Below are 27423 nucleotides of genomic sequence, written 5' to 3' on the forward strand. Positions count from 1 at the left end.
TTACCCACTGATGGGGATAGTTGCCACAAGTGCACACCCTCAAAATGATCTCAGATGGATTCCATTCATAATCGCAAAAGTTTGTCTTGACTCAACAAAATTTTTACTTTATTCTTGAAATATTGACTTGAAATCATTTGACTTCAATTTTCAAATTTTGTCTTGAGTCACAACATTTAGTCAAGTTTATTCTTGAAAAAAAAAAAAATATATAATGTTTCTCCCCTCATGGCCTTATTACTCTTCTGTACGTATCTCTGTGGATTTGACGAATGAATAAAACCAGGGTCCGAGACAGGGAGCAGCATAAACGAGAAGAAGAAAAAAACCCTATAAAACGGGAAGTAACAGGATCACATTAAAATGAGCCCTGCTGCACTTACGGAGATTTATACACGCAGGTCTAACTGCCTTCCGCAGACTCGCCGTCTCAGCACACACGGTTATAAATGGAACGATTTGAAAATGATGCTGCGGCTCATTAAAAATTGGTCTGGCTTGAATTCATTGCAGATCTACAGCATCTCCAGAGACCACACTCCTTTACATCCGACTGCCCTACAACAACCGCTAATGAAATACCGCCACCATTCTGCCTCCATTTGTTAATGCAGCGCAATTAGTCAGTGTGTCTCCCCTTAATCTCTTAAACATAGTACGGAACAGCTTGCCGGGGATCAGATGTAAACCTTACGTAGCCTCCAGAGGAACATTATCCATGGGTGTACAGTTAATTCTGCTAATAAAGTTAAACCTAAGATTGCTGTCGTAATTTCCTGGAGCTGAAAAAAAATCCACAAAAGTCGAATTATCATGTGGATTCGAAAACCATAAAACGCAGTTTCATAAATCCTTGTCAGGTTAATGCATGCGTATCCATAATTGAAAATAATGAAGAAAAAAAAATAAAACATTTAAAAAAACACACACACTTTCCTCAACTTTCTGCTCCCGCAGCTGTGGAGACGAGACTGTGAAAAAGCGTCCGAGTTCACCTGGGTTCATTCGCTCTGCCTGCTCAGTCCGGGCTAGAGCCTCGGTGTCCCGCTCGTTAAATTTGTACAGACGATCTCCACGGCATTTTGTCCGTGGTTTCTGCGCAAACACGCCGAGCCCTAATTAGCGTAATTAGCTCCCACCTTGAAAAGCGGGGCCCCCAGGACGAGCGCTCTGCGGCGGGGCTCTGAGAGAGGCCGCGGAAGAGACGCGCTTCCAGCGCCCCGCTGCAGATCCCCACAGGCCCCTCTGCCTGGTGCGCGCGGCTGTTTAATAATACAGAGGTCACCTTCTGCGGGGAGAGCTCTCTGTGCCGCTGCCCGATGGTGGAATGCAGCCAGCAGGGCGTTAACTCCGGCAGACAATGGAGAAAAAAACAAAACATTTTTTCTCTTCATCCCCGGAAATAGCACGGTGCTCATGGCCTGCTAAAGCGGTCCAGTCACCTCGCACATGGTGTGGAAACATGTCTCGGATATCCGGACAACAAAGCCCTCACTTATTACCTCCCTTGATATTGCTTCAGGATAGCTGTACCGTTCTGTGACGATTTCAGGTACATGACCAAAACTATTTTCCACGTGTGTTGACTTACAGTCCGCTAATAGATGCCATGTCGGTGATACCAAACTATCCCAGTTCAGGAGCTGCTAGTACCAAACGCAAATCTCTCCCGCTCAGCATGTCAAAAAGAAGGAAATGAACTATGGCAAGAGCTGTTATTACTGGATTCTCTCTGTGGCTGCGTTTTTGCCCTCTGATGACAAACTAAACGCTCTGCCTTTAACTTGGAGAGGTCGCACTCTTCGTCAGCGCAAGGAGAGGAAAGAGGTCGTTTCCACGGAGCACGGAAGCCGCTGTTTCTGCACTCAGGATTCAGCGGGTCCTCCATACAGGTGAAGGGCAGATTCCTCAGGAGACCCGTGTCTGCAGGGTTCAGCCCTCATGAGTTCCCTTTCTATGCTCAATTCTATCTGACTCCTTATTCTCCTCTCAGCTGCTGGGAAATTGTAAAAGAAAATTCTTCAGCACACCGCTGAGCCAGTTTGAATGTTATCACTCAATTGAAGGGGCGTTATCAGTAGGTATCAGTCCCATGCACCGTATATGGGTAAGTCAGGGCTGACTACACCTGCTAGTACGGCAGGTTCAGCAGGCCGATATCATCGGTCCACACGGTAGAACAGCGATACGGACACAAGAAGACTCCAGATCCAGCATAACGCCCATTCAACTGAGTGATAAGATTAGAAACAGGTGAACCTCAATCTCAATCTAAAAATGAGGTAGCCCTTCAGTCAACCATCGGCATGGGAAAAGCTAAAGAACTGTCAATTCAGAAGACACAGATGGTAATTGACCATCGCAGGTCTGGTGATAGGTACAATACAATACGGTTAAACATACCTCTTAACACTGTAAGCGCAATAATTAAAAGGAGAAAAACATATGCAAACTTGCCAGGAAGAGGAGGCAAGTGCATATTATCCCCACAGCTGGCGAGGGAGGCCATAAGTAACCCGAGGAGTTTATGAATTACAGAGACTGGTTGCATCTTGGGTTTACCAAGCTCTAAAAAAAACATTAAATGCCATACCAACAAACTCTTTGGAAGGGTGGCAAACAGCAGTCCAGGGGCACTATTTAAGATCACAATGAATTTAACAAAGTACCAGGAAATATTGGCAGAAAATGTGGTTGCCTCTGAACTGGAGAAGGGGGTCCCAAAGTACAAAGACAATGATTCAGTTCTGACTAATGACTGTCATCTTTGCCAGAGTTGTTTCCACAAAGTATTGAACCATGGGTGCCAATAAATGTGGAACCTGTTTTTTGGGGAAATACATTTTTATTTGAAAAAATGTAAGACTTTGATTCCATTGAATCATTAATAAAGCACACTGCTTGGAAATAAAGCTTATGTCAATAACTATGTTCATTTTTATGAATATTTACTTAGGGTGCCATTAATTCTGGCGGCCACTGTATATGGAGCTGATAACCACTGAAAACACCCACTGAACTGAGTAATAACACTGGACACAGGCACACAGCTTCCCCTCTAACATTGCTGAGGGATCTACTGCAGGTTTTGCCCATTATTTGTGTCGATGGAAGTTAATGGACTTCATGAATACCTTGGAAAAGAGTTACTCTGAGAAACGGTCCCAAGCGCTCATACATACCGATTCAGGATAACGGTGGCTATTCAGGATGGCTTTTTAAAAAGTATGCGTAGGGTATTTGAAGGAGGATTTTTTTTCTATAAAAAATAAAAATTCAAAGGCACTCACGTGGATTAAAAAGCCTTTATTCTCCGGGCAGGAACACAGGATATCGCTAATGACTGGTGCATTTCAGCTAGACACTCCGCGGCCCGCGTTTGTCAGGGTCGTCAGAAATATCTTACGTTCCTGCCCAGAGAATAAAGCCTTTTTAATTCATGTGAGTGCCTTGGAATTTTCATTTTTTTTTATCTCCTCTGTTTCCACGTGTGTTTAAATGCTACAGCAACCTTGAAGCATATCTCATCATTTATTTTCTATAGTTACTGTGCATGTGAGGAATGTTTGTACTTTGAGAATATTCAGACTTTTAATAATTAATATCCACATATTTTCATCATTTTTATATTGAAATATTATTTTATCTGCATTTCAAGTTCATCATGTTTACAAATTTATAATAACATTCACAAGCCTTGGAAAATGTGAAACTTTTATTTGAAAGAAGTCTTTCCTTCTCTTCTCGATCGATTGACAGTCGTTTGTCAGACTGTCTTCCTCCCTGTGAGGTGAACTGATTGGTTGGAATGAAAACCTTCATACTCTTAGGCCTCCATGGCAACAGATTGAGCACCACTGATTTTAAGAGTAGTCTACACACTAGTATGGGGCAGCATATACTCCACAAATGGGACATACGTTCACTCTTCTCTCTAATCATGTGAGGACATGTGGACACAAATGTAGTTCAGCAAGGATTAGCAGAGTCCACCACGGAACTGCCAAAGGTGTGAAGGTCTGAAAGCTTTAACCCTCAAAGTAAATTCATCAAAAACCATGAGAGAGAGAGAGAGAGAGAGAGAGAGAGAGAGGGAGAGAGAGGGAGTGAGAGGGAGTGAGAGAGAGAGGGAGAGAGAGGGAGACAAAGAGAGTGAGTGAGAGAGAGAATGTGAGAGAGAGAGAGAGAGAGAGAGAAAGAGGGAGAGAGAGGAAGTGAGAAAGAGAGGGAGAGAGAGAGAGAATGTGAGAGAGAGTGAGAGAGAGAGAGAGAGAGAGAGAGAGAGACACGGATCATTAGCAGCCTGGCTAATAATCCAATTTTCTCAAGCATTGGCTCTTTTCAGGAAAGGCATTAATCTCTTTAATGAAGTCATCAAGCAGAGGCAGTCCTCTTTGTTCCAGGAGATGATGGGTTCCGAGGTCACCACTAGCCTCCTGACACGGGAATAGCCCCCATTTTCTCACCTCTCCTAAAGGCCACCAGACCACGCGGGAAGGTAGGGATACGACCGGATGGTGTTCGCTCGGTGGAGGGAGGGAGGGAGGGAGAGAGAGAGAGAGGGTGAGAGAGAGAGAGAGAGAGAGGGAGGGAGGGTGAGAGAGAGAGAGGGTGAGAGAGAGAGAGAGAGAGAGAGAGAGAGAGAGAGGGAGGGATGGTGAGAGGGAGGGAGGGAGAGAGAGAGAGAGAGAGAGAGAGAGAGGGAGGGAGGGTGAGAGGGAGGGAGGGAGAGAGAGAGGGAAAGAGAGAGAGGGAGGGAGGGTGAGAGGGAGAGAGGGAGGGAGGAAGGGAGAGAGAGAGAGAGAGAGAGGGAGGGAGGGAGGGAGAGAGGAGAGAGAGGGAGGGAGGGTGAGAGGGAGAGCGAGAGGGATGGAGGGAGGGTGATAGGGAGAGAGAGAGGGAGAGAGGGAGAGAGAGGGAGAGAGGGAGGGAGGGAGAGAAGGAGGTGAAAGAGGGTAGGGCGGCAGGGATACGGACACAGACCCACTCTCTCTGGACCAGGATCAGCGGGTAGTTAGTGACAGGGAGGGCCGTGTGCCGTAACAGTTCTACAGAAACCTCCCAGCACAGCCAGAGCCAGTGCTCACAGTGAGACACACACACACACACACACACACACACCTCTCTCTCTCTGTCTCACTGTCACACACACACTCACTCTCTCTGTCTCACTGTCACACAGATACACACTCTCTCTCTGTCACACAGACACACAGACACACACACACTCTCTCTCTGTCACACAGACACACACACTCTCTCTATCACACAGACACACAGACACACACACATACACACACACTCTCTCTCTCTCTGTCTCACTGTCACACAGACACACACACACACACTCTCTCTCTGTCACACAGACACACAGACACACACACTCTCTCTCTGTCACACAGACACCACACACTCTCTCTATCACACAGACACACACACACAAACACACACACTCTCTCTCTCTCTATCACACAGACACACACACAAACACACACACTCTCTCTCTCTCTGTCTCACTGTCACACAGACACACACACACACACACTCTCTCTCTGTCACACAGACACACATACACACACTCTCTCTCTCTGTCACACAGACACAACACACTCTCTCTGTCACACAGACACACACACTCTCTCTATCACACAGACACACACACACACTCTCTCTCTCTGTCTCACTGTCACACAGACACACACACACACACACACTCTCTCTCTCTGTCCACAGACACACACACTCTCTCTGTCACACAGACACACACACTCTCTCTATCACACACACACACACACACACACACTCTCTCTCTCTGTCTCACTGTCACACAGACACACACACACACACACACTCTCTCTGTCTCACTGACACACACACACACTCTCTCTCTCTGTCACACAGACACACAGGTGGCCTCTGTGAGTGTGACAGTTCTCCCTCTGAGAGGACCCCTCCCCAGCACAGCCCGGTGAGGAGAACAGCTCGCTCACAGAGACAGGCTCAGCGCTGATCCTCGCCCGCGCGAGTGGGGGGAGGAGTCGAGCGTTTATCCAGCACCCCGCCGCCCGCCCGTCTGCGTTCCGCACGCCCGCCGCGATAAGAAGCTCTTTTGTTTTGAGTGCCTCCATCCGCCTATCCTCCTCTGCAGGCTGAGGGGAGACTGTCTTAACACGCGCTTTAGTCTTGTAATAAGACTTAAGATCTTTTTTTTTCACTCAAGTTGAAAATATTCATTGTTAATATTTGCTTGACAAGTGGAAAATTTCCCTATGGAAAATCATGAAATGAGTCAGACTGCCTTACAACATTGGAAATATTTGAATCTTTTTAGCAGAAAAGTACAAGAAATCAGATTAAGTGTGAATATAAGACTAAAATACTTGTTTTGTCTTTTTTGCAGTGTAGTTATTGTTAGACACCACACTATGAGACCTCATTTCAGACTGTCTCAAACTGAGAGCAGCGTCTGTGTAGTGAGGAGGTACAGAGCGATCGCCTTACCCCCTTGCGCCTGGAAAATGCACCGCAAAAAAACGAAAAATAGGTTTTGGCAAGTACAGTACAAGTCAAAAGTTTGGACACACCTTGCCCTTTTCTGCCTTTTCTGATTGATGACAAACAGAGGAAATAAGACATCAAACATTTCACATAACTCGTATCCCACAAATGTGTTCCATACTGTATCAGCATAATTTACAGCCCAACGCCCAATTCCCATAGAGATCCAATTAAATGCAAAGTGGTTTTAGTATCGTTTGAGATTTGGTGATGTTGATAGATTTCATGGCATACAGATATATGCGACCAAATACAAAACATGACTATTTAATTTGACTTTATGTTAATTTTCCTCAAACACTGAAATGTATAAAAAGTGTTGTAATTGCTACATGGAAAAAATGTATGCATGTATAAAAACTCTTTAATAAAAGCTGAGAATCTTCATATTGACCACATATGAGATCCCTCATATTGACCACATTAATCAGAAAAATAACAAAAAAAGAGACTTAAAATATTGCCAATGAGCAGTGTGATTGACAAACATTTGCCAGTGTGTTAAGAACATTTCATTTGTCTGGAACCGATCTGTGCGTGAGACAGCGTTCAGTAGCTGTATACTAAATCTGGCATCCCTACCCCCTCCCAATTTAATTCAGTGTGCTTTATTGGCAGGACATACACAAGGTAAATGGTGCCAAAGCAAACAAGAAGCATCCAGAAAACAAGTAGTATAACAACATGAATGATAATTCATACTACTACAATTGCAATAAATAAAAATAGTAATCTTAGTAGTTTGACAGTCCTGTGGCTTAACGAATGAGTGTTCTATGAGTGTTGAGCAGTAGTGTGGCTTAGAGTCTGAATACTGTATATGAGTGTTGAGCAGTAGTGCTCAGTTAGTGCTCTATGAGTGTTGAGCAGTAGTGCTCAGTCAGTGCTCTATGAGTGTTGAGCAGTAGTGCTCAGTGCTCTGTGAGTGTTGAGCAGTAGTGCTCAGTGCTCTGTGAGTGTTGAGCAGTAGTGCTCAGTGCTCTGTGAGTGTTGAGCAGTAGTGCTCAGTCAGTGCTCTGTGAGTGTTGCGCAGTAGTGCTCAGTGCTCTGTGAGTGTTGAGCAGTAGTGCTCAGTCAGTGCTCTGTGAGTGTTGCGCAGTAGTGCTCAGTGCTCTGTGAGTGTTGCGCAGTAGTGCTCAGTGCTCTGTGAGTGTTGAGCAGTAGTGCTCAGTCAGTGCTCTGTGAGTGTTGAGCAGTAGTGCTCAGTGCTCTATGAGTGTTGAGCAGTAGTGCTCAGTGCTCTGTGAGTGTTGAGCAGTAGTGCTCAGTGCTCTGTGAGTGTTGAGCAGTAGTGCTCAGTCAGTGCTCTGTGAGTGTTGCGCAGTAGTGCTCAGTGCTCTGTGAGTGTTGAGCAGTAGTGCTCAGTCAGTGCTCTGTGAGTGTTGAGCAGTAGTGCTCAGTGCTCTGTGAGTGTTGAGCAGTAGTGCTCAGTGCTCTGTGAGTGTTGAGCAGTAGTGCTCAGTGCTCTGTGAGTGTTGAGCAGTAGTGCTCAGTGCTCTGTGAGTGTTGAGCAGTAGTGCTCAGTCAGTGCTCTGTGAGTGTTGAGCAGTAGTGCTCAGTGCTCTGTGAGTGTTGAGCAGTAGTGCTCAGTCAGTGCTCTGTGAGTGTTGAGCAGTAGTGCTCAGTGCTCTATGAGTGTTGAGCAGTAGTGCTCAGTGCTCTATGAGTGTTGAGCAGTAGTGCTCAGTGCTCTGTGAGTGTTGAGCAGTAGTGCTCAGTGCTCTATGAGTGTTGAGCAGTAGTGCTCAGTCAGTGCTCTGTGAGTGTTGAGCAGTAGTGCTCAGTGCTCTGTGAGTGTTGAGCAGTAGTGCTCAGTCAGTGCTCTGTGAGTGTTGAGCAGTAGTGCTCAGTCAGTGCTCTATGAGTGTTGAGCAGTAGTGCTCAGTGCTCTGTGAGTGTTGAGCAGTAGTGCTCAGTCAGTGCTCTGTGAGTGTTGAGCAGTAGTGCTCAGTGCTCTATGAGTGTTGAGCAGTAGTGCTCAGTCAGTGCTCTGTGAGTGTTGAGCAGTAGTGCTCAGTCAGTGCTCTATGAGTGTTGAGCAGTAGTGCTCAGTGCTCTATGAGTGTTGAGCAGTAGTGCTCAGTCAGTGCTCTATGAGTGTTGAGCAGTAGTGCTCAGTGCTCTATGAGTGTTGAGCAGTAGTGCTCAGTGCTCTATGAGTGTTGAGCAGTAGTGCTCAGTGCTCTATGAGTGTTGAGCAGTAGTGCTCAGTGCTCTGTGAGTGTTGAGCAGTAGTGCTCAGTGCTCTATGAGTGTTGAGCAGTAGTGCTCAGTGCTCTGTGAGTGTTGAGCAGTAGTGCTCAGTCAGTGCTCTGTGAGTGTTGAGCAGTAGTGCTCAGTCAGTGCTCTGTGAGTGTTGAGCAGTAGTGCTCAGTGCTCTGTGAGTGTTGAGTCTCACTGTAAGAGGCTCACCTGATGTCCCCGGGATCCTCGGTGACCAGGACGTCCGTCTTGCAGCTGGCCAGCGGGTTGATTGACAGCTCCATTGGGGGCACCACAAAACTCTTGCTGACTGGCAGCCACAGACCCTGCCCCAGGCTGTACGTGGTCCTGCAGAGACAGGGTCGCACAGGCTCACTGACTACGCGAACCCCGGAAAGTTCCGGATTTGAATCTCAAAATGGCCGCCATTATTTTATTGTAACACCTGAGGACTTACAGTAAAATATCGCACAGTATGAATGGATATCTCGGATATGAGCTCTATAAGTGACGGTGCATAAGGACCGTTGAGTGAGTAGGCTAAAGCAACACATAGCAGCCCTGGAGCCAGGCGCGGACAGACAGTGATTGAGGGCTACACGGAGAGGCATTCTAGGTCAGCACCCATCTCCAGTCAGAAATATAAGTTATAAACACTGACAGGCGCCCTCTCTCATCGACAGATACCACAGAGCCATCGACCGCCTCCTCATGCTGGCCAAGAGCTGATCAATCACACATAGGGGATGCTTCCCGGAGCACTGACTCTGTGAGGCAACACTTCTGCAAGGTAAAATTTATCTGAGCTCTCTCTCTCTCTATATTACCCCCCTTCTTTCTCTCTGTCTCTCACACTCTTTCTCTCTCCCTCTCTGTCCCATTTCTCTCTCTCTTTCTCTCCCTCTCTATGTCCCATTTCTCTCTCTCTTTCTCTTTCTCTCCCTCTCTCTCTCTCTCTCTCTCTCTCTCTCCCCCTCTCTCTGACACACACACACACACACACACACATACACATAGTGAGAAAATGCTGCTGCGTAAATTATTTTTCTCCAGTACAATGGTACATTTCTTAAAACGTTTTTTTCAAACTCACAACATAATATCATTTACAGGCACTGTCCGGAGCCTCAGGCAGAGAGCCACGCAAGCACAGGGCTCATCATGCACAACATCACCACTTATACTCATACCCCCATAACATACAACCTATCACAACTCACACCCCCATATCCTACAACCTATCACAACTCATACCCCCATAACCTACAACCTATCACAACTCATACCCCCATAACCTACAACCTATCACAACTCATACCCCCATAACCTACAACCTATCACAACTCATACCCCCATAACCTACAACCTATCACAACTCATACCCCCATAACCTACAACCTATCACAACTCATACCCCCATAACCTACAACCTATCACAACTCATACCCCCATAACCTACAACCTATCACAACTCATACCCCCATAACCTACAACCTATCACAACTCATACCCCCATAACCTACAACCTATCACAACTCATACCCCATATTCATATCCTACAACCTATCACAACTCATACCCCCATATTCATATCCTACAACCTATCACAACTCATACCCCCATATTCATATCCTACAACCTATTACAACTCCTACCCCCATATTCATATCCTACAACCTATCACAACTCATACCCCCATATTCATATCCTACAACCTATCACAACTCATACCCCCATATTCATATCCTACAACCTATCACAACTCATACCCCCATATTCATATCCTACAACCTATCACAACTCATACCCCCATATTCATATCCTACAACCTATCACAACTCACACCCCCATAACCTACAACCTATCACAACTCATACCACCATAATCTACAACCTATCACAACTCATACCCCCATATTCATATCCTACAACCTATCACAACTCATACCCCCATAACCTACAACCTATCACAACTCATACCCCCATATTCATATCCTACAACCTATCACAACTCATACCCCCATATTCATATCCTACAACCTATCACAACTCACACCCCCATAACCTACAACCTATCACAACTCATACCACCATAATCTACAACCTATCACAACTCATACCCCCATATTCATATCCTACAACCTATCACAACTCATACCCCCATAACCTACAACCTATCACAACTCATACCCCCATATTCATATCCTACAACCTATCACAACTCATACCCCCATATTCATATCCTACAACCTATCACAACTCATACCCCCATATTCATATCCTACAACCTATCACAACTCATACCCCCATATTCATATCCTACAACCTATCACAACTCATACCCCCATATTCATATCCTACAACCTATCACAACTCATACCCCCATATTCATATCCTACAACTTATCACAACTCATACCCCCATATTCATATCCTACAACCTATCACAACTCATACTCCCATATTCATATCCTACAACCTATCACAACTCATACCCCCATATTCATATCCTACAATCTATCACAACTCATACCCCCAATATTTATATCCTACAACCTATCACAACTCATGCCCCCAATATTTATATCCTACAACCTGTCACAACTCATACCCCAATATTTATATCCTACAACCTATCACAACTCATACCCTCATATGCATATCCTACAACCTATCACAACTCATACCCCCAATATTTATATCCTACAACCTATCACATCTCATACCCCCAATATTTACTGTATATCATGCACACTTTCACGACTTATACCCCAATTGCTTATATCCTGCACACTGTATCTGAACATATCATCCCCATGACTCATATCCCGCAATCTCTCAACTCATATCCTTCACATTCTCCTGACTCGTACAATTCACACTTTAACTATTCCACTAGTCAACCTCAAATTCTGACTAAAACACTCACTATTCCTACCCAGCGTGTGCACGCCCGCTCACACAGAAAGAGGATAATGTGGAAATTCTGACAACAATAATTAGGGCTTTCCAAATTCCCGGGAGAAAACGGAGTTGCGCAGATGGACCGGACGTTAAAAAAAAAGAACATGCGATGTGGAAGTCGTCCTGGATGAGAGCATCTGGTAAACGTCTCAAAGCATCAAACCGTAATGTAAACTGTAAAAAGACAGCGCCCAACAGATGCACGATACAACAATACATAACTGGCGCAGCGTGTTTGTGAGCGAGAGGTAGAGGGTGGGGTCGCGTGGATTGTTGAACAGACAGACACAACATGACATGGTTGATAGACATGTTTGCTAACCTGAATATTTTTTCTGGCGCTTGTTGCCCGGTGACCAAGTCGTAGCCCTTCTCCAGGTTGGCGTACGGCCAGGGACTGCGGAGCACGAAACAGCGGAAGGTCATCAACAGGTCGAATGTCACCGGAGGTTTACCGCTCAGGTACCGCCGAACACCCGTCCTCGATTATTCACACTCATGACTACATCGACATGAACACATGCACAACAACGGAGCAAGCCAGCCTACAGTATGTGACAAAGAAACACTGCAAAAGTCTTAGTTTTGTAATGCTACTTAAAATGTTGTGACCTTGGAATGATATAGACATATCAGCATTTTAGGTCAGGGTCAGGTTCAGGGTGAGTGGTTAGGATTAGCGATTAGGGTTAGGGTTAGGGTAAGGGTAAGGGTAAGGGTAAAGGTTGGGGTTAGGGTTAGGGTTAGGGTTAGGGGTTGGGGTTGTTGATGGCGTTGGGGTCAGCAGGACTCACCCTCCCAGTGAAGTGAGGGGGTTAGGGTTAGCGGTCAGGGGTAGCGGTCAGGGTTAGCGGGACTCACCCTCCCAGTGAAGTGAGGGGGTTAGGGTTAGCGGTCAGGGTCAGGGTCAGCGGTTAGCGGTTAGCGGGACTCACCCTTCGTTGCGGCCCCAGTCGCTGCGGACACAGAGGTGCTTGTGGAGAGGGTCGGGGGAGTAGCCCTCGTGACAGCTGCATTCACCTGCAGAGAGTGACACCACAACACCGGCCCATTAGTCTGCCGCTCCACAAATCACCACTGCCTTACGGGGCTCCCCGGATCGTCCGTCACCCAGACATTATCACCTCTCACATATCCATGACAAACTCCCTGACCCCACCTTCACCCCCCCCCCCCCTTCTCCACCAGCACCAGGCTCCTTATCTTACAGCCTTCTGCTTCCTTATCACTCCTCCACTCTCCTCTTCACTGCCCCCTCTCTCTGGATCCCCCCCCCTCTCTCTCTCTCTCTCTCTCTCTCCCCTCTCCCTCCCTCTCTCTCACTCTCTCTCTCCCTCTCTCTCTCTTTCTCTCTTTCTCTCTCTCTCTCCCCCTCTCTCTAGCTCTCTCTCTTTCTATCTCACTCTCTCTTTTTTCTTTCTTTGTGATTTGGGAAGGGGGGGGTTCTGTGCCTTGTGCTATTCTATTGTAGTATGTTACAATAAAAGTGTGTTAAAACTTTATTGTAATTAAATTAAAATCTAAATGTGGTTTATTTTTCTTGTGTGAATGACAAACAACAACAACAGGCCCCTAGAACCCACACAGGAAGGCAAGAAAAAAAAGAACAAACAACTGATCCTCATACATATATGCATATATAATACATATGCATGCACACACACACACACACACACACATACACCTAACCTGCACTGTAACCTGAGTCTATAACCTGTCAGTATTAATTCATATTGTTATATTATATGGAATATATCACTTTTTTTCTCTCTCTCTCTCTCTCTCTCTCTCTCTCTCTCTCTCTCTCTCTCTCTCTCTCTCTCTCTCTGCCTCGCTCTCTCTGGAGAGACCGTCATTATCTCTCCCTGCCACAGAAGCATTGTGTGTGTGAATGCCTGGTTTCTGTCGTGTGTGTTTAATTGACCTCGGGGACGCTGGGTTCGTGTGAGATGACGCACAGCCAGGGCGTTTTGCCCAGGCACAGAGGCTGTAATTGCACTAGCACACAGCAGTCACAAAAGTATTTTCAGTGAAGTCCCTCTCCTCACCTAAACATCTCCTATTGTCCTCTACACCCTCTCCTCACCTCAAACATCTCCTATTGTCCTCTACAGAGGATAAACAATGGCGTGAGCTTTGCACCAAATTTATTTTTGTTCATATTATTTTTTTGTTCATTTTTTTTTTAAGCCGGCGGCTCTGTAAAATGGGGAAAGAGCAGAACTGCTGCCAGTGCTGAGGCTCTTACGGGATTATAAAGATGGAGGAAAGATCTCAGACCTGTAGATGTGTGGGGACTCAGGACGGGAGGAGGAAATATCCACTGTGAGGCTGCCGTCTAAGCCTGACCGGAGGACAGGATCGTGTGCCAGTCCTCTTTCTCTCTCTCTGTCTCATTTCTCCTGTTTCACTGAATGTTTGGTCTGCATCTCAGTTTTCCCCCATAGTCATAGTTTTTGTTTTAATCATGCGTCAAACTTGCAGTGTGTTTTATTAATATGGCAGGAAGCAGGTGCGGAATATTGTTCAGGCATGGTTTCTGTCTCTCTCTAACCCCCCCCCCCCCCCCCCTCCTCTCTATGTCTCTCACTCGGTCTCTCTCTCTCCCTCCTTTTGAATTTCCAGAAATGATTTCCGCTCTCCTCTCCTACCCGCAGGTGAAACTCGGCATGCCGACAGACAGATCACCTTCGACCCCCCTGCTTTTGACCCCCCCACCTTGGTGGGTGAGTGACAGGTATATGACAGACACACATTAATTTGTCTAACAGACGGAAGTCATTATGGCTCCATCAGTAAAATCTGGAACATTGCGAAGGCCTTTTCTTCCCCATCAGTAAATGTGCTAATGACAAAAGATTACCTTTGGGTCATTCATAATATGTTCATTGACTGGCAGTTATTAAATTACTCCATGAGAACTGCTGTATGGCTCCATGTAAATTGGAATTGGCACCGGATTCAGGGTCAGCGCCGCCAATCCAACAGTTTCAATTCCAATTATCTTGAGTGCGTTCCACCGAAAATGCCAACCAGAAATTCATAATATTCCGATCTCGCAGCTCAATTCTGATTTGACACACATTCCAATTTATTACACAGATTCTGAGCGTGGCCTGCTGCCTGCCTGAATGTAATTATTGTAGTTCAACATAATTAGGCACACACATAACAGACCCACAGATGTGTAAATGAAGCGTAAATGCAATGGTGAAAGTTGATATTATTTGCCATGGTTTCAGCGCATTGTGTATTTTCCATATTTTCTCTGCGGCTGAAGGCTCACTGCGGGACCTCCCTACTTAAAGCGCGCCCGTGTTATTTCCGGAATTCAGGTCCACGGCTCCGGTCGAAGCCTGAATGCTGAGCGGGTTCCCAGCTCAACGCCAGGGCTCTGCTCTGGCCCGTTACTCTCAGTGATGGAGTCTCGCACCTCTCCTGCATTAATGGTATGTGCCCCACAATGCACCACCAGGTCCACACAACGCTCTCCGACCTCGCGCTCGCTCCATACTAAACACTGCACCCCTGCTGCTCCCAGTGTTTCTGTGGGGAAGAAGAAGAAAAAACTATCTTACCTTCCCGTGCATTTTTCAACAACTATTGCGCTGTCTTTTCCCTCCTTGTTACTATGCACGGAGGTAGTTCTCCAGACCTCCGTGGTGGATGGATGGTCGGTAACCGCAACTTTTAACCAATCGCAAGGCTTTTCCGCCCAGTTGTCCTCCATCATTTCTGACGTGATAGGCCGATCTTTTCAGCTTTATCTCGACAGACAGCGTACGCAGTAATTTATGTTTCCCTCACTTTAAACTCCCACAGTTCATTGCAGAGCCTTTGTTTACGATGCCAGTGATATGTTAGTGAAATGCTTGACAGAAAATAATATATTACGATGACAAATCAGAAGAACGCTGCTGCAGAGCAATGCTTGATTTAAATAATGTTTGAAAATAAATCAAGTTGATTTCTGTTTGTATTACTCCCACAGTAATCATATGCATTCGGAGATCAGGATCCATGATTAATTTAATAAACATTCGATAAGGCTCTTTCATAGAGCTGTCCGTTGTTGCGTAGCAGGGCCCTGCCCTGTGTTCTGTATGCCCTGTACACATTATCAACTGAATTTATGGAGCACATTTAAAACAACAGTATGTCGATCAAATCGACAAGAGTTGAAATGAAAAGCTTAAAACAACACAACATTGCACATCGCTCTACATAACGCATTAGGCCAAACATTATGCAGACTCATAGGCTAATGAGAAAAGGTACATCTTAAGATGAGATCCAAAGGTATGGATAGAGGGGGAGGCCTTCGTGCTTAAGGCGATTCCACAACCTCAGGGCAGCTGTGCAGAAGGCACAGTCATCCATAGTTTTTAAACAGGATTAGGGAATTCACAAGAGCAATGTCTTTGCTACATACATTTGGTCTGTTTAAAATTTATGAATCTTGCAAACCTCTTCTTTAATTTTAAGTCTTAGACCGTGCGTGTGCAGTAAATCTTTTTTGAGATATTGACACCTTTATAGGACTAGTACAAAACTGGCAGAAATTGCCTTCTGGTGGGCCAAAGTGGAAAGGGCTAAATGTAGCATTTTTTTTTTTGTGGAACACTTCACACATATACTGTATTTAGTTAGTGCCCTATAAACAATGTATTTATGACACAAACTCATGTCAGATAGAACCGAATAATCCTAAGGACTGGATGTGTCAGAGCGCGTAAGAGGTGAATCCCGCGGAAGCATCCGGCAAAGGCGCCTGCATGCAGACTGTCCGCTGACACGCTGGTATCTGGCGTGGAGCCCTCTGCAGAGGCTCCCCCCTCAGTCACCCGTGAACACGCGCTCACACAACGCAAGCTGGAACAACACGCGCTGGAACACGCGTACGAGTATATACCAATACGCGCTCGTATCTGGTGTGGAGCCCTCTACACTCTTCTCCCTCCCAGTCACTGTGACACAGGTACACTCTTCTCCCTCCCAGTCACTGTGACACAGGTACCCGGCAACACGCGCTCATGTAGCGTGGTTAGCTCAGCTAGTTCGCTAGTAAGCATGGTGAAGTGCAGTGAAAGCGAAGGCTGGTAGCAGGTTATCGCGACAACACTCCCCGATGACGTAATCCTCAAATTCAAAAGAACGTTGTTGCCCTTGGCTAGGGGCGAGTTCGTCTTTAGCTGACTGGTAACGCGTTCGTTCAACAAATATTTGGACGAGTGAGAAGGCCGGGGTTCAAATCCCACCTCGGACTCAGGCGACGTCTCACCTGTTACACTCACACAACACGCGCTCACACAACACGCGCTGGAACACGCACTCTAATACGAGCTCCCCACAAACGTGCGGCTCTGCCGTGGTGACCCCCCCCCTGGTGACCCCCCCCCTGTGAGGGCGCTCACAGGAAGCGAGCGCTAACGGTTTCCCGCGCACCACCCCCCGCAGCCCATTAGCCTCATTAGCGCTGGGGCTTCACGCTGACGGGGGGGGGATAATCAGCGCGTCCGCTAAACGCCATTTACGGTCCGGCCTGTCACTGCGCCGCGCTCCCCCGCCGACTCGCGGCTGTATTTACACCACAACCTCCGCCGCGGGAGCGACAGCGCCGCGCCTAATCCTCCCCGCTTCTCTTACCCGGGGATAATCTCCAATCCCTCACTTCACCCGACACCGTTTCACACCGTCAGAGTGCGCAGCCCTCCGTGACAAAATGGAGGCTGATGTTCGAGCCTCAGACTGGGGGATGGGGGGGGGAGTACGGTACATTCTCGTTACTCCGTTACTCATTCACAGTAAAATATTCAAGAGAACTGGCGCTTCCGCCATTTCCGCCGGTCTCATTATTCGGCGGTTAGTCCGCTGGCCTGGCGAGGGCTGAGGTCAGGATGATGATGAACGGCTCTTTCCTACAGGAGGCCATCCTTCGTGTGGCGACTGATCGCGGTTGGCGCTCTGCCCGATGTATGGTGATACTGCGGATAAATAAACAACGGGGCATTACATATGCATCGTGTTTGTTCTATGTGAGTCTTCATCGTGTGCTGCCTGATTAATGCTGGGGCACTGCAGGAGCGATTGGGCGGGGTAAAGAGACAGATCGGGCACACACAGGAACTCAGTGCCTCAGCCGGGTCATTGCAGCTAAACTATCTATTCAATAGATTCATTAAAATTACCTGTGCTGATCAGTGTATAATGTTAATATCAATTATTACATTTCATCTGTCCTCTGAAAACTCTGTTAACTAAAGCTAGATGATTTTGTCTTCAGTGCAAAATGTAGTAAAGGCAGACAAAGGATTAAGATTTGACTGTTAGCGGGACACACTGTGCATAGGGCATACAGAAGTACTGTAGGTTTTGAATAACAAGCTTGGATAGCTATTTGCAAAATAAAAGACATCAAAACTTTCTCAGCTATGAAGGAATAACTAGGAATGGCATAAATGACAATCTTATGAAAGCTACAGGAGGTGATGGCATTCTTTAGTAGTAACATTTGTTATTTTTTCAACATAAACACTTGCAAATGCATATAAACATTGCATATACTGTACAGGCAGCTGCCAATATAAGGGAACACCAGCCAGTGTCCCTCTCTGTAATAAAGCCTGGATAAAGTCTGGATAAAGCTGGCTGCTTAGCTTACACCCTATACTGATTTTTACAGTTAACTGATTTTTTTTGCTCGATTGTTTTGCCTTGCAAACCAATGCACAGACATCACTTTCGAGGAGCAATCGCTTACGAACCAATGAAGCATCAGCAAATTCAGCAGTTTCAGCGAGTCAAACTCCTGCAAAACAAAATGTTCCCCCACAACAATCCATCTGTCACAGTTCCTGAGATCGGCTCTTCTCACCATAGTAGCCAAAACAGTGGGACGACGGGCCTGTGTAGCCTTTTTATTCGCAAGATTAGGCATGCTGCAATGTCATGTGCTTCATGCTGGGATGATTTGTTTTAAATATACACTAAAGTCAAGTCAACTTTATTTGAAGTGTTATTAATTATCACCAACAGGGGTCTGAAGAGAGACAGTGAAACAAAGGACAGAATATCATGCATGCAGGCATCTCACAAAATCTCACGGAAATGATTCCCGGCAGATCGACCCCCCGGTGGGTTCCCAGCACTTCCTGCCTCCTTAATTCATGACTGTTCATCATTCTGGGACGCCATAATGCAGTGTTTCCCAACTCCAGTCCTCGGGACCCACACGCCAGAAGGTTTTTGTTGTAACCAGTAACTCACACACCTGATTTAATGATTGAACCAATCAAACCACAAAAATGCCCTTGATTAGTTAAATCAGGTGTGTGAGCTACTGGTTACAACAAAAACCTTCTGGCATGTGGGTCCCGAGGACTGGAGTTGGGAAACACTGCCATAATGCAAATTCCCAAACTCTACATTACATCACACAGCTTAATTAGCTGCTGCTTTTATCCAAAGCGACTTACAGGCCAGTTGATTAGACTTAGCAGTCCCTGGATCAATGCGGAGTTAAGGGCCTTGCTGCAAGGAACTTATTGCGGCTACACCGGACCAACCTTTCCGGGTTTCAGTCATGCACCTTAGCCGCTAGGCTACATGCTGCCCCAGCCAAGCAGGAAGCTTGTAAACTGACCTTCAAAAGCTCCTGTTTACTCACAAGCCCCGCTTTACTTAAACGAGCGATCGTTCACGCGCTAACTTGGCTGACACTGATGTGCTACAACAATGGCTACACAACGTGTAGCGGTACAGCTGCAGCCGGCTGGGCAAACTGCCACGGTAGGCACCCGTGTTGTTAACGCGGAGCCACCTGAAGCCTACATAATGAAATGCGTGATGGAGGAACGTGTGACAGACAACGGGGGCCATTAATCTGACGAGGCACCTTCAGACGCCGGAGGGGAGCTGTGGGTGCGCTCGCTCTCCGCGCCGACCTGATTCCAGAGACACCGCGGAACCGCGCCGCGCTCAAAGCGCCCGCGACAGCAAAGGTGCCTTCTGCGAGAGCGCGGCTAAATTTAGCCCGTTCCGTTAGCGCGGGGCCCGAAAAGAGCAGCCCCCCCCGCACCACCACCCCACACCGCCCCTACCGTTCTCAGCTCAAAACGAACGCTCCCGTGATGTGAGGGAAAGGACAGGAAACCAGATCGAGCGTGAACATCCTCTCCTCATTCAGCCCCCCAGCGTGAGAGCAAGGGCATATCACTGGAAACCCTCCGGTCCACAGCGAGCTCTGGTGAGCCTGCACCGCTAAATGAGCACACAGCTGCCTTTCCCTGGCTACAGGAGTGCATGTTAGCCTCTCCCTGGCTACAGGAGTGCATGTTACCCTCTCCTTGGATATACAAGTACATGTTACCCTCTCCTTGGATATACAAGTACATGTTACCCTCTCCCTGGCTACAGGAGTACATGGTAGCCTCTCCCTGGCTACAGGAGTACATGTTAGTCTCTCCCTGGCTACAGGAGTACATGTTAGCCTCTCCCTGGATATACAAGTACACGGTCACCTCTCCCTGGCTACACGAGTACATGTTAGCCTCTCCCTGGCTACACGAGTACATGTTACCCTCTCCTTGGATATACAAGTACATGTTACCCTCTCCCTGGCTACACGAGTACATGTTAGCCTCTCCCTGGCTACACGAGTAGATGTTACCCTCTCCCTGGATATACAAGTACATGTTAGTCTCTCCCTGGCTACACAAGTACATGTTAGTCTCTCTCTGGCTACACAAGTACATGTAATCTCGCTGGCGACAGTGGACAGCGCACTCTCACCCTCGCAGACAGGTGGAGTTATTACCGGAACATACCGCATTTGTGAAACTCAGGAAGGCCCGGAGGTCCTTTTAACAGTTTCTTTATCTTCCTGCAACATCCCTCCATTTATCTCTCTTTCCTCTCTCTCTCTGACCCTCTCCTGCTTTCTCTCTCCCACTCTTATCTCATTTCTCCCTTTTCCTCACCTCGCAATCCCTTTCCCCCTCTGCAGAATTTCGTCCAATAAACAGATAAACACACCTGACATTCACACTTCCAAGGAGAGCTCCCTGTTCCGTCTCCGGACGCTCTCAAATTCAGATGGTTTATTGTTTGTTTTTTACTTTCTTTTTTCATTCACTTTTTTCACTTACAGCCTGTAATTGCAGCGGAATCTCGAGTTCCCCTCCATACGACTCCATACGAGTTCCCCTCCATACGACTCCATACGAGTTCCCCTCCATACGACTCCATACGAGTTCCCCTCCATACGACTCGCATTCAAACAGCAGAGCCATGTCGACAGGCCGAGGCCCTACTCCAGTCTATTCACTGTCTGTACCCTGAGGCCCTACTCCAGTCTGTACTCTGAGGCCCTACTCCAGTCTGTACACTGAGGCCCTACTCCAGTCTATTCACTGTCTGTACCCTGAGGCCCTACTCCAGTCTGTACACTGAGGCCCTACTCCAGTCTCTTCACTGTCTGTACACTGAGGCCCTACTCCAGTCTCTTCACTGTCTGTACCCTGAGGCCCTACTCCAGTCTCTTCACTGTCTGTACCCTGAGGCCCTACTCCAGTCTCTTCACTGTCTGTACACTGAGGCCCTACTCCAGTCTCTTCACTGTCTGTACACTGAGGCCCTACTCCAGTCTATTCACTGTCTGTACACTGAGGCCCTACTCCAGTCTATTCACTGTCTGTACACTGAGGCCCTACTCCAGTCTATTCACTGTCTGTACACTGAGGCCCTACTCCAGTCTATTCACTGTCTGTACACTGAGGCCCTACTCCAGTCTATTCACTGTCTGTACACTGAGGCCCTTCTCCAGTCTGTACACTGAGGCCCTACTCCAGTCTATTCACTGTCTGTACCCTGAGGCCCTACTCCAGTCTATTCACTGTCTGTACACTGAGGCCCTACTCCAGTCTGTACACTGTCTGTACACTGAAGCCCTACTCCAGTCTCTTCACTGTCTGTACACTGAGGCCCTACTCCAGTCTGTACACTGTCTGTACACTGAAGCCCTACTCCAGTCTATTCACTGTCTGTACACTGAGGCCCTACTCCAGTCTATTCACTGTCTGTACACTGAAGCCCTACTCCAGTCTATTCACTGTCTGTACACTGAGGCCTTACTCCAGTCTGTACACTGAGGCCCTACTCCAGTCTATTCACTGTCTGTACCCTGAGGCCCTACTCCAGTCTCTTCACTGTCTGTACACTGAGGCCCTACTCCAGTCTCTTCACTGTCTGTACACTGAGGCCTTACTCCAGTCTCTTCACTGTCTGTACACTGAGGCCTTACTCCAGTCTGTACACTGAGGCCCTACTCCAGTCTGTACACTGAGGCCCTACTCCAGTCTGTACACTGAGGCCCTACTCCAGTCTCTTCACTGTCTGTACTCTGAGGCCCTTCTCCAGTCTGTACACTGAGGCCCTACTCCAGTCTATTCACTGTCTGTACCCTGAGGCCTTACTCCAGTCTATTCACTGTCTGTACACTGAGGCCCTACTCCAGTCTCTTCACTGTCTGTACTCTGAGGCCCTACTCCAGTCTGTACACTGAGGCCCTACTCCAGTCTCTTCACTGTCTGTACTCTGAGGCCCTACTCCAGTCTGTACACTGAGGCCCTACTCCAGTCTCTTCACTGTCTGTACACTGAGGCCCTACTCCAGTCTCTTCACTGTCTGTACACTGAGGCCCTACTCCAGTCTGTACACTGAGGCCCTACTCCAGTCTGTACACTGAGGCCCTACTCCAGTCTCTTCACTGTCTGTACACTGAGGCCCTACTCCAGTCTGTACACTGAGGCCCTACTGGACTGTAATTCATTTGTTCACTGAGTCCCTGGCGACCCAGGGACCATTTTCAGTGTTCTGTTAGGTGTCATGTTTCCCCTGTATTTCGACATGTTTCATACTGTATATCGCTGACTGTGCATTTAACTTTTTTCTATCCTATTTTTATATCTTAAAGTGAAAAAAGTGAAAAAAGAGATTTTGAGTGAGACTCTCTCTGTTCCTCACGCAGGGAAATTATAAATATTAGAAATGATTGGACAGTTTCAGGAATTTAATGAATGGGTATTTCTGCTACACAGAAAATGTTCGATGGGATTTTATATTTGCCTTTCTAAATGGAAAAAAAAAAACCATTTGGACCTGAACTTTCTGAAGTGCATGTGCGTGCACCTGGTTACCTGGGTCTCAACAGGGTGCTGAGGGTGACCTCTGGATTAGGGGACATGGGGACAATCAAGGGGAGAAATGTGGGGTTCAGGGCCTTGCGCGAGGGCTGCCTGATGTTGCAGAGCGAGCATTTGAACGCCCGGCTCACCCCCACAGCGTCAGCGCTGTTGCTCATCAGTCACCGGACGCCGTGGCGGGTGTTAAACAAGGACGGCCTGGCGGGGCAGTGACACGTCCCAGCCTCCGCCTGGCGGAGCTGCAGCCTCTGATCCTCCAGCCCTCGTCTTCCGGAGAAGAGGCTTCCATTTTTTACCTCGTTAAGGTAATAGTTGTTCACTCGCAGGGAAGTGCATGAATCTTCTGTTTGACTGCTTCATAAACTCACTTAATGAATAATTAAGGAGCTTACAGGCAAAGTGCCGTTTCGTGCACCCTCGGAAAAAAAAAAAAAACCCTATTCAGACACAGAGCTGAAATTGAAAAGGTCTCAGAGCTCTTAATTGACCTTGTGAAATTGTCTGTAACCCAGCACTTAGACGGCTTTCGCAGAAAACGTTTACCGCGGCTTTACAATTGACTGGTGGTGTTTTGTAGTCGTTAACGACTTCTCTCTTTCACTCCTCCACTCTACTGTTGTGATCTTCCTTGATTTTGAAATATGATATAAACATACTTAAAAGCTGCATTCTCCATCACATTAGCCTCTACTAAAAAAAAAAGAATATGCTGTAATCTGACTGACCTTTCTGATACTTTAGTCATTTTAAATGGCAGATAGTCACAAATCTTAAGTTTCACTGATTTAATCATTTATTAATCCAATGCTTTAAGTAGCAGTGTAAGTATGCTACATTAAGTATGCTACATTAAGTAGCTTTAAGTTTAAGGATTGGTAAAAAAAAAAACTGTAAATACATTCCAAATAAATACAAGCACACATGCGTGCGCAAACATACACACACACAGGCATACAGGCAAGCACACACACACGCACACAAACAAACACACACACCTTCCAAATTAAATTCCAAATTACCTTCAGAAGGCCCAGGTGCCCTCCCTGTGTGGTAATTACACTCAGTGCCAACTTTATTAGGTAGACCTGTACACCAGCTTGTTAATGCAAATATTTAATCAGTCAATCATGAGGCAGCAACTAAATGCATACAAGCATGCAGACGGGGTCAAAAGCTGTTTTTCAGACCAAATGTCTTTGTTAATGAGCGAGGTCAGAGGAGAAGGGTCAGACTGGTCAGAGCTGACAGGAAGGTGACAGTAAGGCAAATAACCACACATTACAACAGTGGTATGCAGAAGAGCATCCCTAAATGCACAAAGCGTCAAACCTCTAAGTGGAAAGGCTACGGCAGCAGAAGACCAATAAGTATAATAAACACCTAATAAAGTGCTCACTGAGTGTAGATTTGCTTTACACAGCAGTGTGTTTCAGCGCTGATGAGGACAGGAGGCCCTGGAGAGGGTGCACTATGTGCCCGCTAGCACTTTACACACAGCCATGCCCAGCACTCCTCAAAAGAACCAATCATCTCACAGCCTCTCTCTTCTGAGATTTCCGTACATCACTGACTGTATTCAGATGTGCTCTTTGTACGACCACTTTTTAATTTCACAGCTCTCCTCTGTTTAAAGGAATCCCTGAACCCCCAAAACTCTCCACAATATCTTTGCTAATAATAATCTCTTATTAAAAGTAGACGAAAAAAAGCAGGAGTGGCAGCAGATCCTGGTTTTTAATAAGCGCTTGCTGCACGGACACTGCCCGGGTGACGCTTTCAGCTCCGAAATAAAGGGGATTACGGCGCCTTCCCGAATCTCTTTTATCAGATCATTTACTAAACGCCTGGTTAGAGAAAGAAAATACATTTTAAAAGCCCAAACAAGCACAAAAGTGCAGCGGCTTGCTTGGGTCTCTCTGCGCTCCTGAAATCCAAAGTGTCTAAACTATCAATCTTTGAAATTCATTCCGGAGGCTTATCTCAGCTAAAGGTCATTTCCGCAGTTTTGCCTGCACCGGGTTCATCGGCCGCGACATCACATTACAGCCGTTCGGCAGACAGTCTCATCCAGAGCGACGTACAATAAAGTTCACATCATAACCAGGGACAAGTGCGCTGAAAACCCGAGAGGGAAATACGGTTCCAAGTGATCACAGAGATAAAAACTTGAACCCTCGTAGCATAATCAGACAAACTGACCAAGAAGTCGCGATAAAAGAGTTTTGGCAAACTAGAACAGGAAGAACAGCGATGCCGTCACCGCTCGACAAATACCGCGAGGGCGTCCCATTTCGGGGGGGAAATTGGTCCAGCGTGAGTGCGGAGACGCCGTGGGATGAGTGGGCCATTTAGATGCTTATCGGCGAGTCAGGAAAGCTATCTGAGAGTCTGTGTCGGGCAGTCACAGGGGAGGCCAGCCTGGGTCCGCCCGCGTCTTCGACGGAGCTGAGACAGGAAGTGTAGCCCCGGGGGAGAGCTGCCGACCATACGGAGCTTCTCCGCTGATAATCTGACAGCATCAGCACTCAGACAAATGGTGACAGCCACTTCCGTACACTCCAAGTAATTGGAAACTGTCATCTCTTATCACCGTGAGGAAACTGTCATCTTAGAGTCACCGGTGAGGGTACGCAGACGGAATGCATGTACTCGCTCACACACGTATGCTCAACACACACACACACACACACACACACATAAACGTGCACACAGAAACATGCACATACACACAGAAACACACACACCAAAATACATACAGGGGACACACGTGCACATACTTACACACACACAAACAATCAAACACACACACACACACACACACACACATATACACACCGAAACACACACACAGCATGCATGCACACTTTGCCATAGACTTTGTGGGAGATCAGTTCCATCATTGATCTCTATGGCATTACTTTCTTTCTTCCTCTTCCTTTTGTTCAGGCAAATTAACTTTCCTCAGGAGATACATGTGTGTGTGTGTGTGTCTGTGTGTGTGTGTGTGTGTGCGTCAGTGTGTGTGTGTGTGTGTGTGTGCATGTGCGTGTGTGCATGTGGGTGTGTGTGTGTGTGCGTGTGCCTGAGTGTGTGTGTGTGTGAGTGTGTGTGTGTGCGTGTGCGTGTGCCTGTGTTTGTGTGCGTGAGTGTGTGTGTGTGTGTGCGCGTGTGTGTGTGCGCGTGTGTGTGAGTGTGTGCGCGCGTGCGCGCGTGTGCGTGTGTGTGTGTGCGTGCGCGCATGTGTGTGTGGGTGGTAGCAGGAAGTGGACACTGGAGGGTGGAAGAGCAGTCTGAATGACCTGAAACAGTCACCTGATGCTGATGAATAGTTTGGATTACACACTAAATTACAGGCTGATGAATAGTTTGGATTACACACTAAATTACAGGCTGATGAATAGTTTGGATTACACACTAAATTACAGGCTGATGAATAGTTTGGATTACACACTAAATTACAGGCTGATGAATAGTTTGGATTACACACTAAATTACAGGCTGATGAATAGTTTGGATTACACACTAAATTACAGGCTGATGAATAGTTTGGATTACACACTAAATAACAGGCTGATGAATAGTTTGGATTACACACTAAATTACAGGCTGATGAATAGTTTGGATTACACACTAAATTACAGGCTGATGAATAGTTTGGATTACACACTAAATTACAGGCTGATGAATAGTTTGGATTACACACTAAATTACAGGCTGATGAATAGTTTGGATTACACACTAAATTACAGGCTGCCCACCACGGACCCTAGAATAAAGGCCTAAAAATGACCCAGATAATATCGAGGTCAAAGGTGCCTGACACAGAGGGCGGTTCACATCACTCCGTACTGCTCTGCATCGCCTGCGCTTAAAGCACAGTCAGGAAACGGTACTCCAACCCTTCAAGGGTTTACAGCCCAGGCCTGAATGCCACAGACCGGAGCTCAGAAAATGAGACCTGATGCTTTCACCGGTCCTTCACCGCATGACCGATCTCCTCCGATCGCTCTGTAACGAGGCAGAGTCCTCCGGTTAAACTGCATCTCCTCACGGCAATTCAAGGGCTCCAGTGGAGACCTTCTACACATGATGGATTTATATAATTTCCTCGGAGCAAACAGTGTGCTTCTGTTGACCTTCAAACCGCCTGGTGTTCTCGTATGCCTTTTCTGTGCCTTCTATCACAACCAGGGCCAGGATTCTGGAGCGGACTGATCATTAAACTCACCAGATATCTCACGCGATCATTTGTCCCCGCCCTCAGACAATTTCTATGATGTAATACCGTAATCTAATGAAACGGTGCTGATCTGCGATGCCATTGTCCCTGGAAGATATTCCACTTCTGAGGTAATGGTTTTGTTATGGATTGCAGGGTTAAATTCAGAGAGCACAGAGGCAGTAATAAGAATGCTTCGTTCTCCTGAGCACGGGAGTCATCTTGTTTATAATGTTTTTGATTTACTTCCTTTTGATGGACCTCCACCTTATAAACCAGGA

The 27423-nt window shown here is 46.8% G+C and overlaps 1 protein-coding gene across 1 annotated transcript in view; it reads right to left on the reverse strand.

The window, feature by feature from the left end:
- LOC133140879 (astrotactin-2-like) overlaps nt 1-27423 on the reverse strand; it is a 408973-nt gene that overhangs the window by 181502 nt on the left and 200048 nt on the right. Inside the window, exons 8-10 of the mRNA XM_061261152.1 lie at nt 12658-12742; nt 12045-12119; nt 8971-9108 (exon numbers count right to left, since the gene is read on the reverse strand). Of these exons, the coding sequence (XP_061117136.1) occupies nt 8971-9108; nt 12045-12119; nt 12658-12742 (298 nt within the window). The remainder of the gene's footprint in view (nt 1-8970; nt 9109-12044; nt 12120-12657; nt 12743-27423) is intronic.

Source organism: Conger conger, chromosome 11 (genome assembly GCF_963514075.1).
Source record: "Conger conger chromosome 11, fConCon1.1, whole genome shotgun sequence".
In the NCBI taxonomy this organism is placed as follows: Eukaryota; Metazoa; Chordata; class Actinopteri; order Anguilliformes; family Congridae; genus Conger; species Conger conger.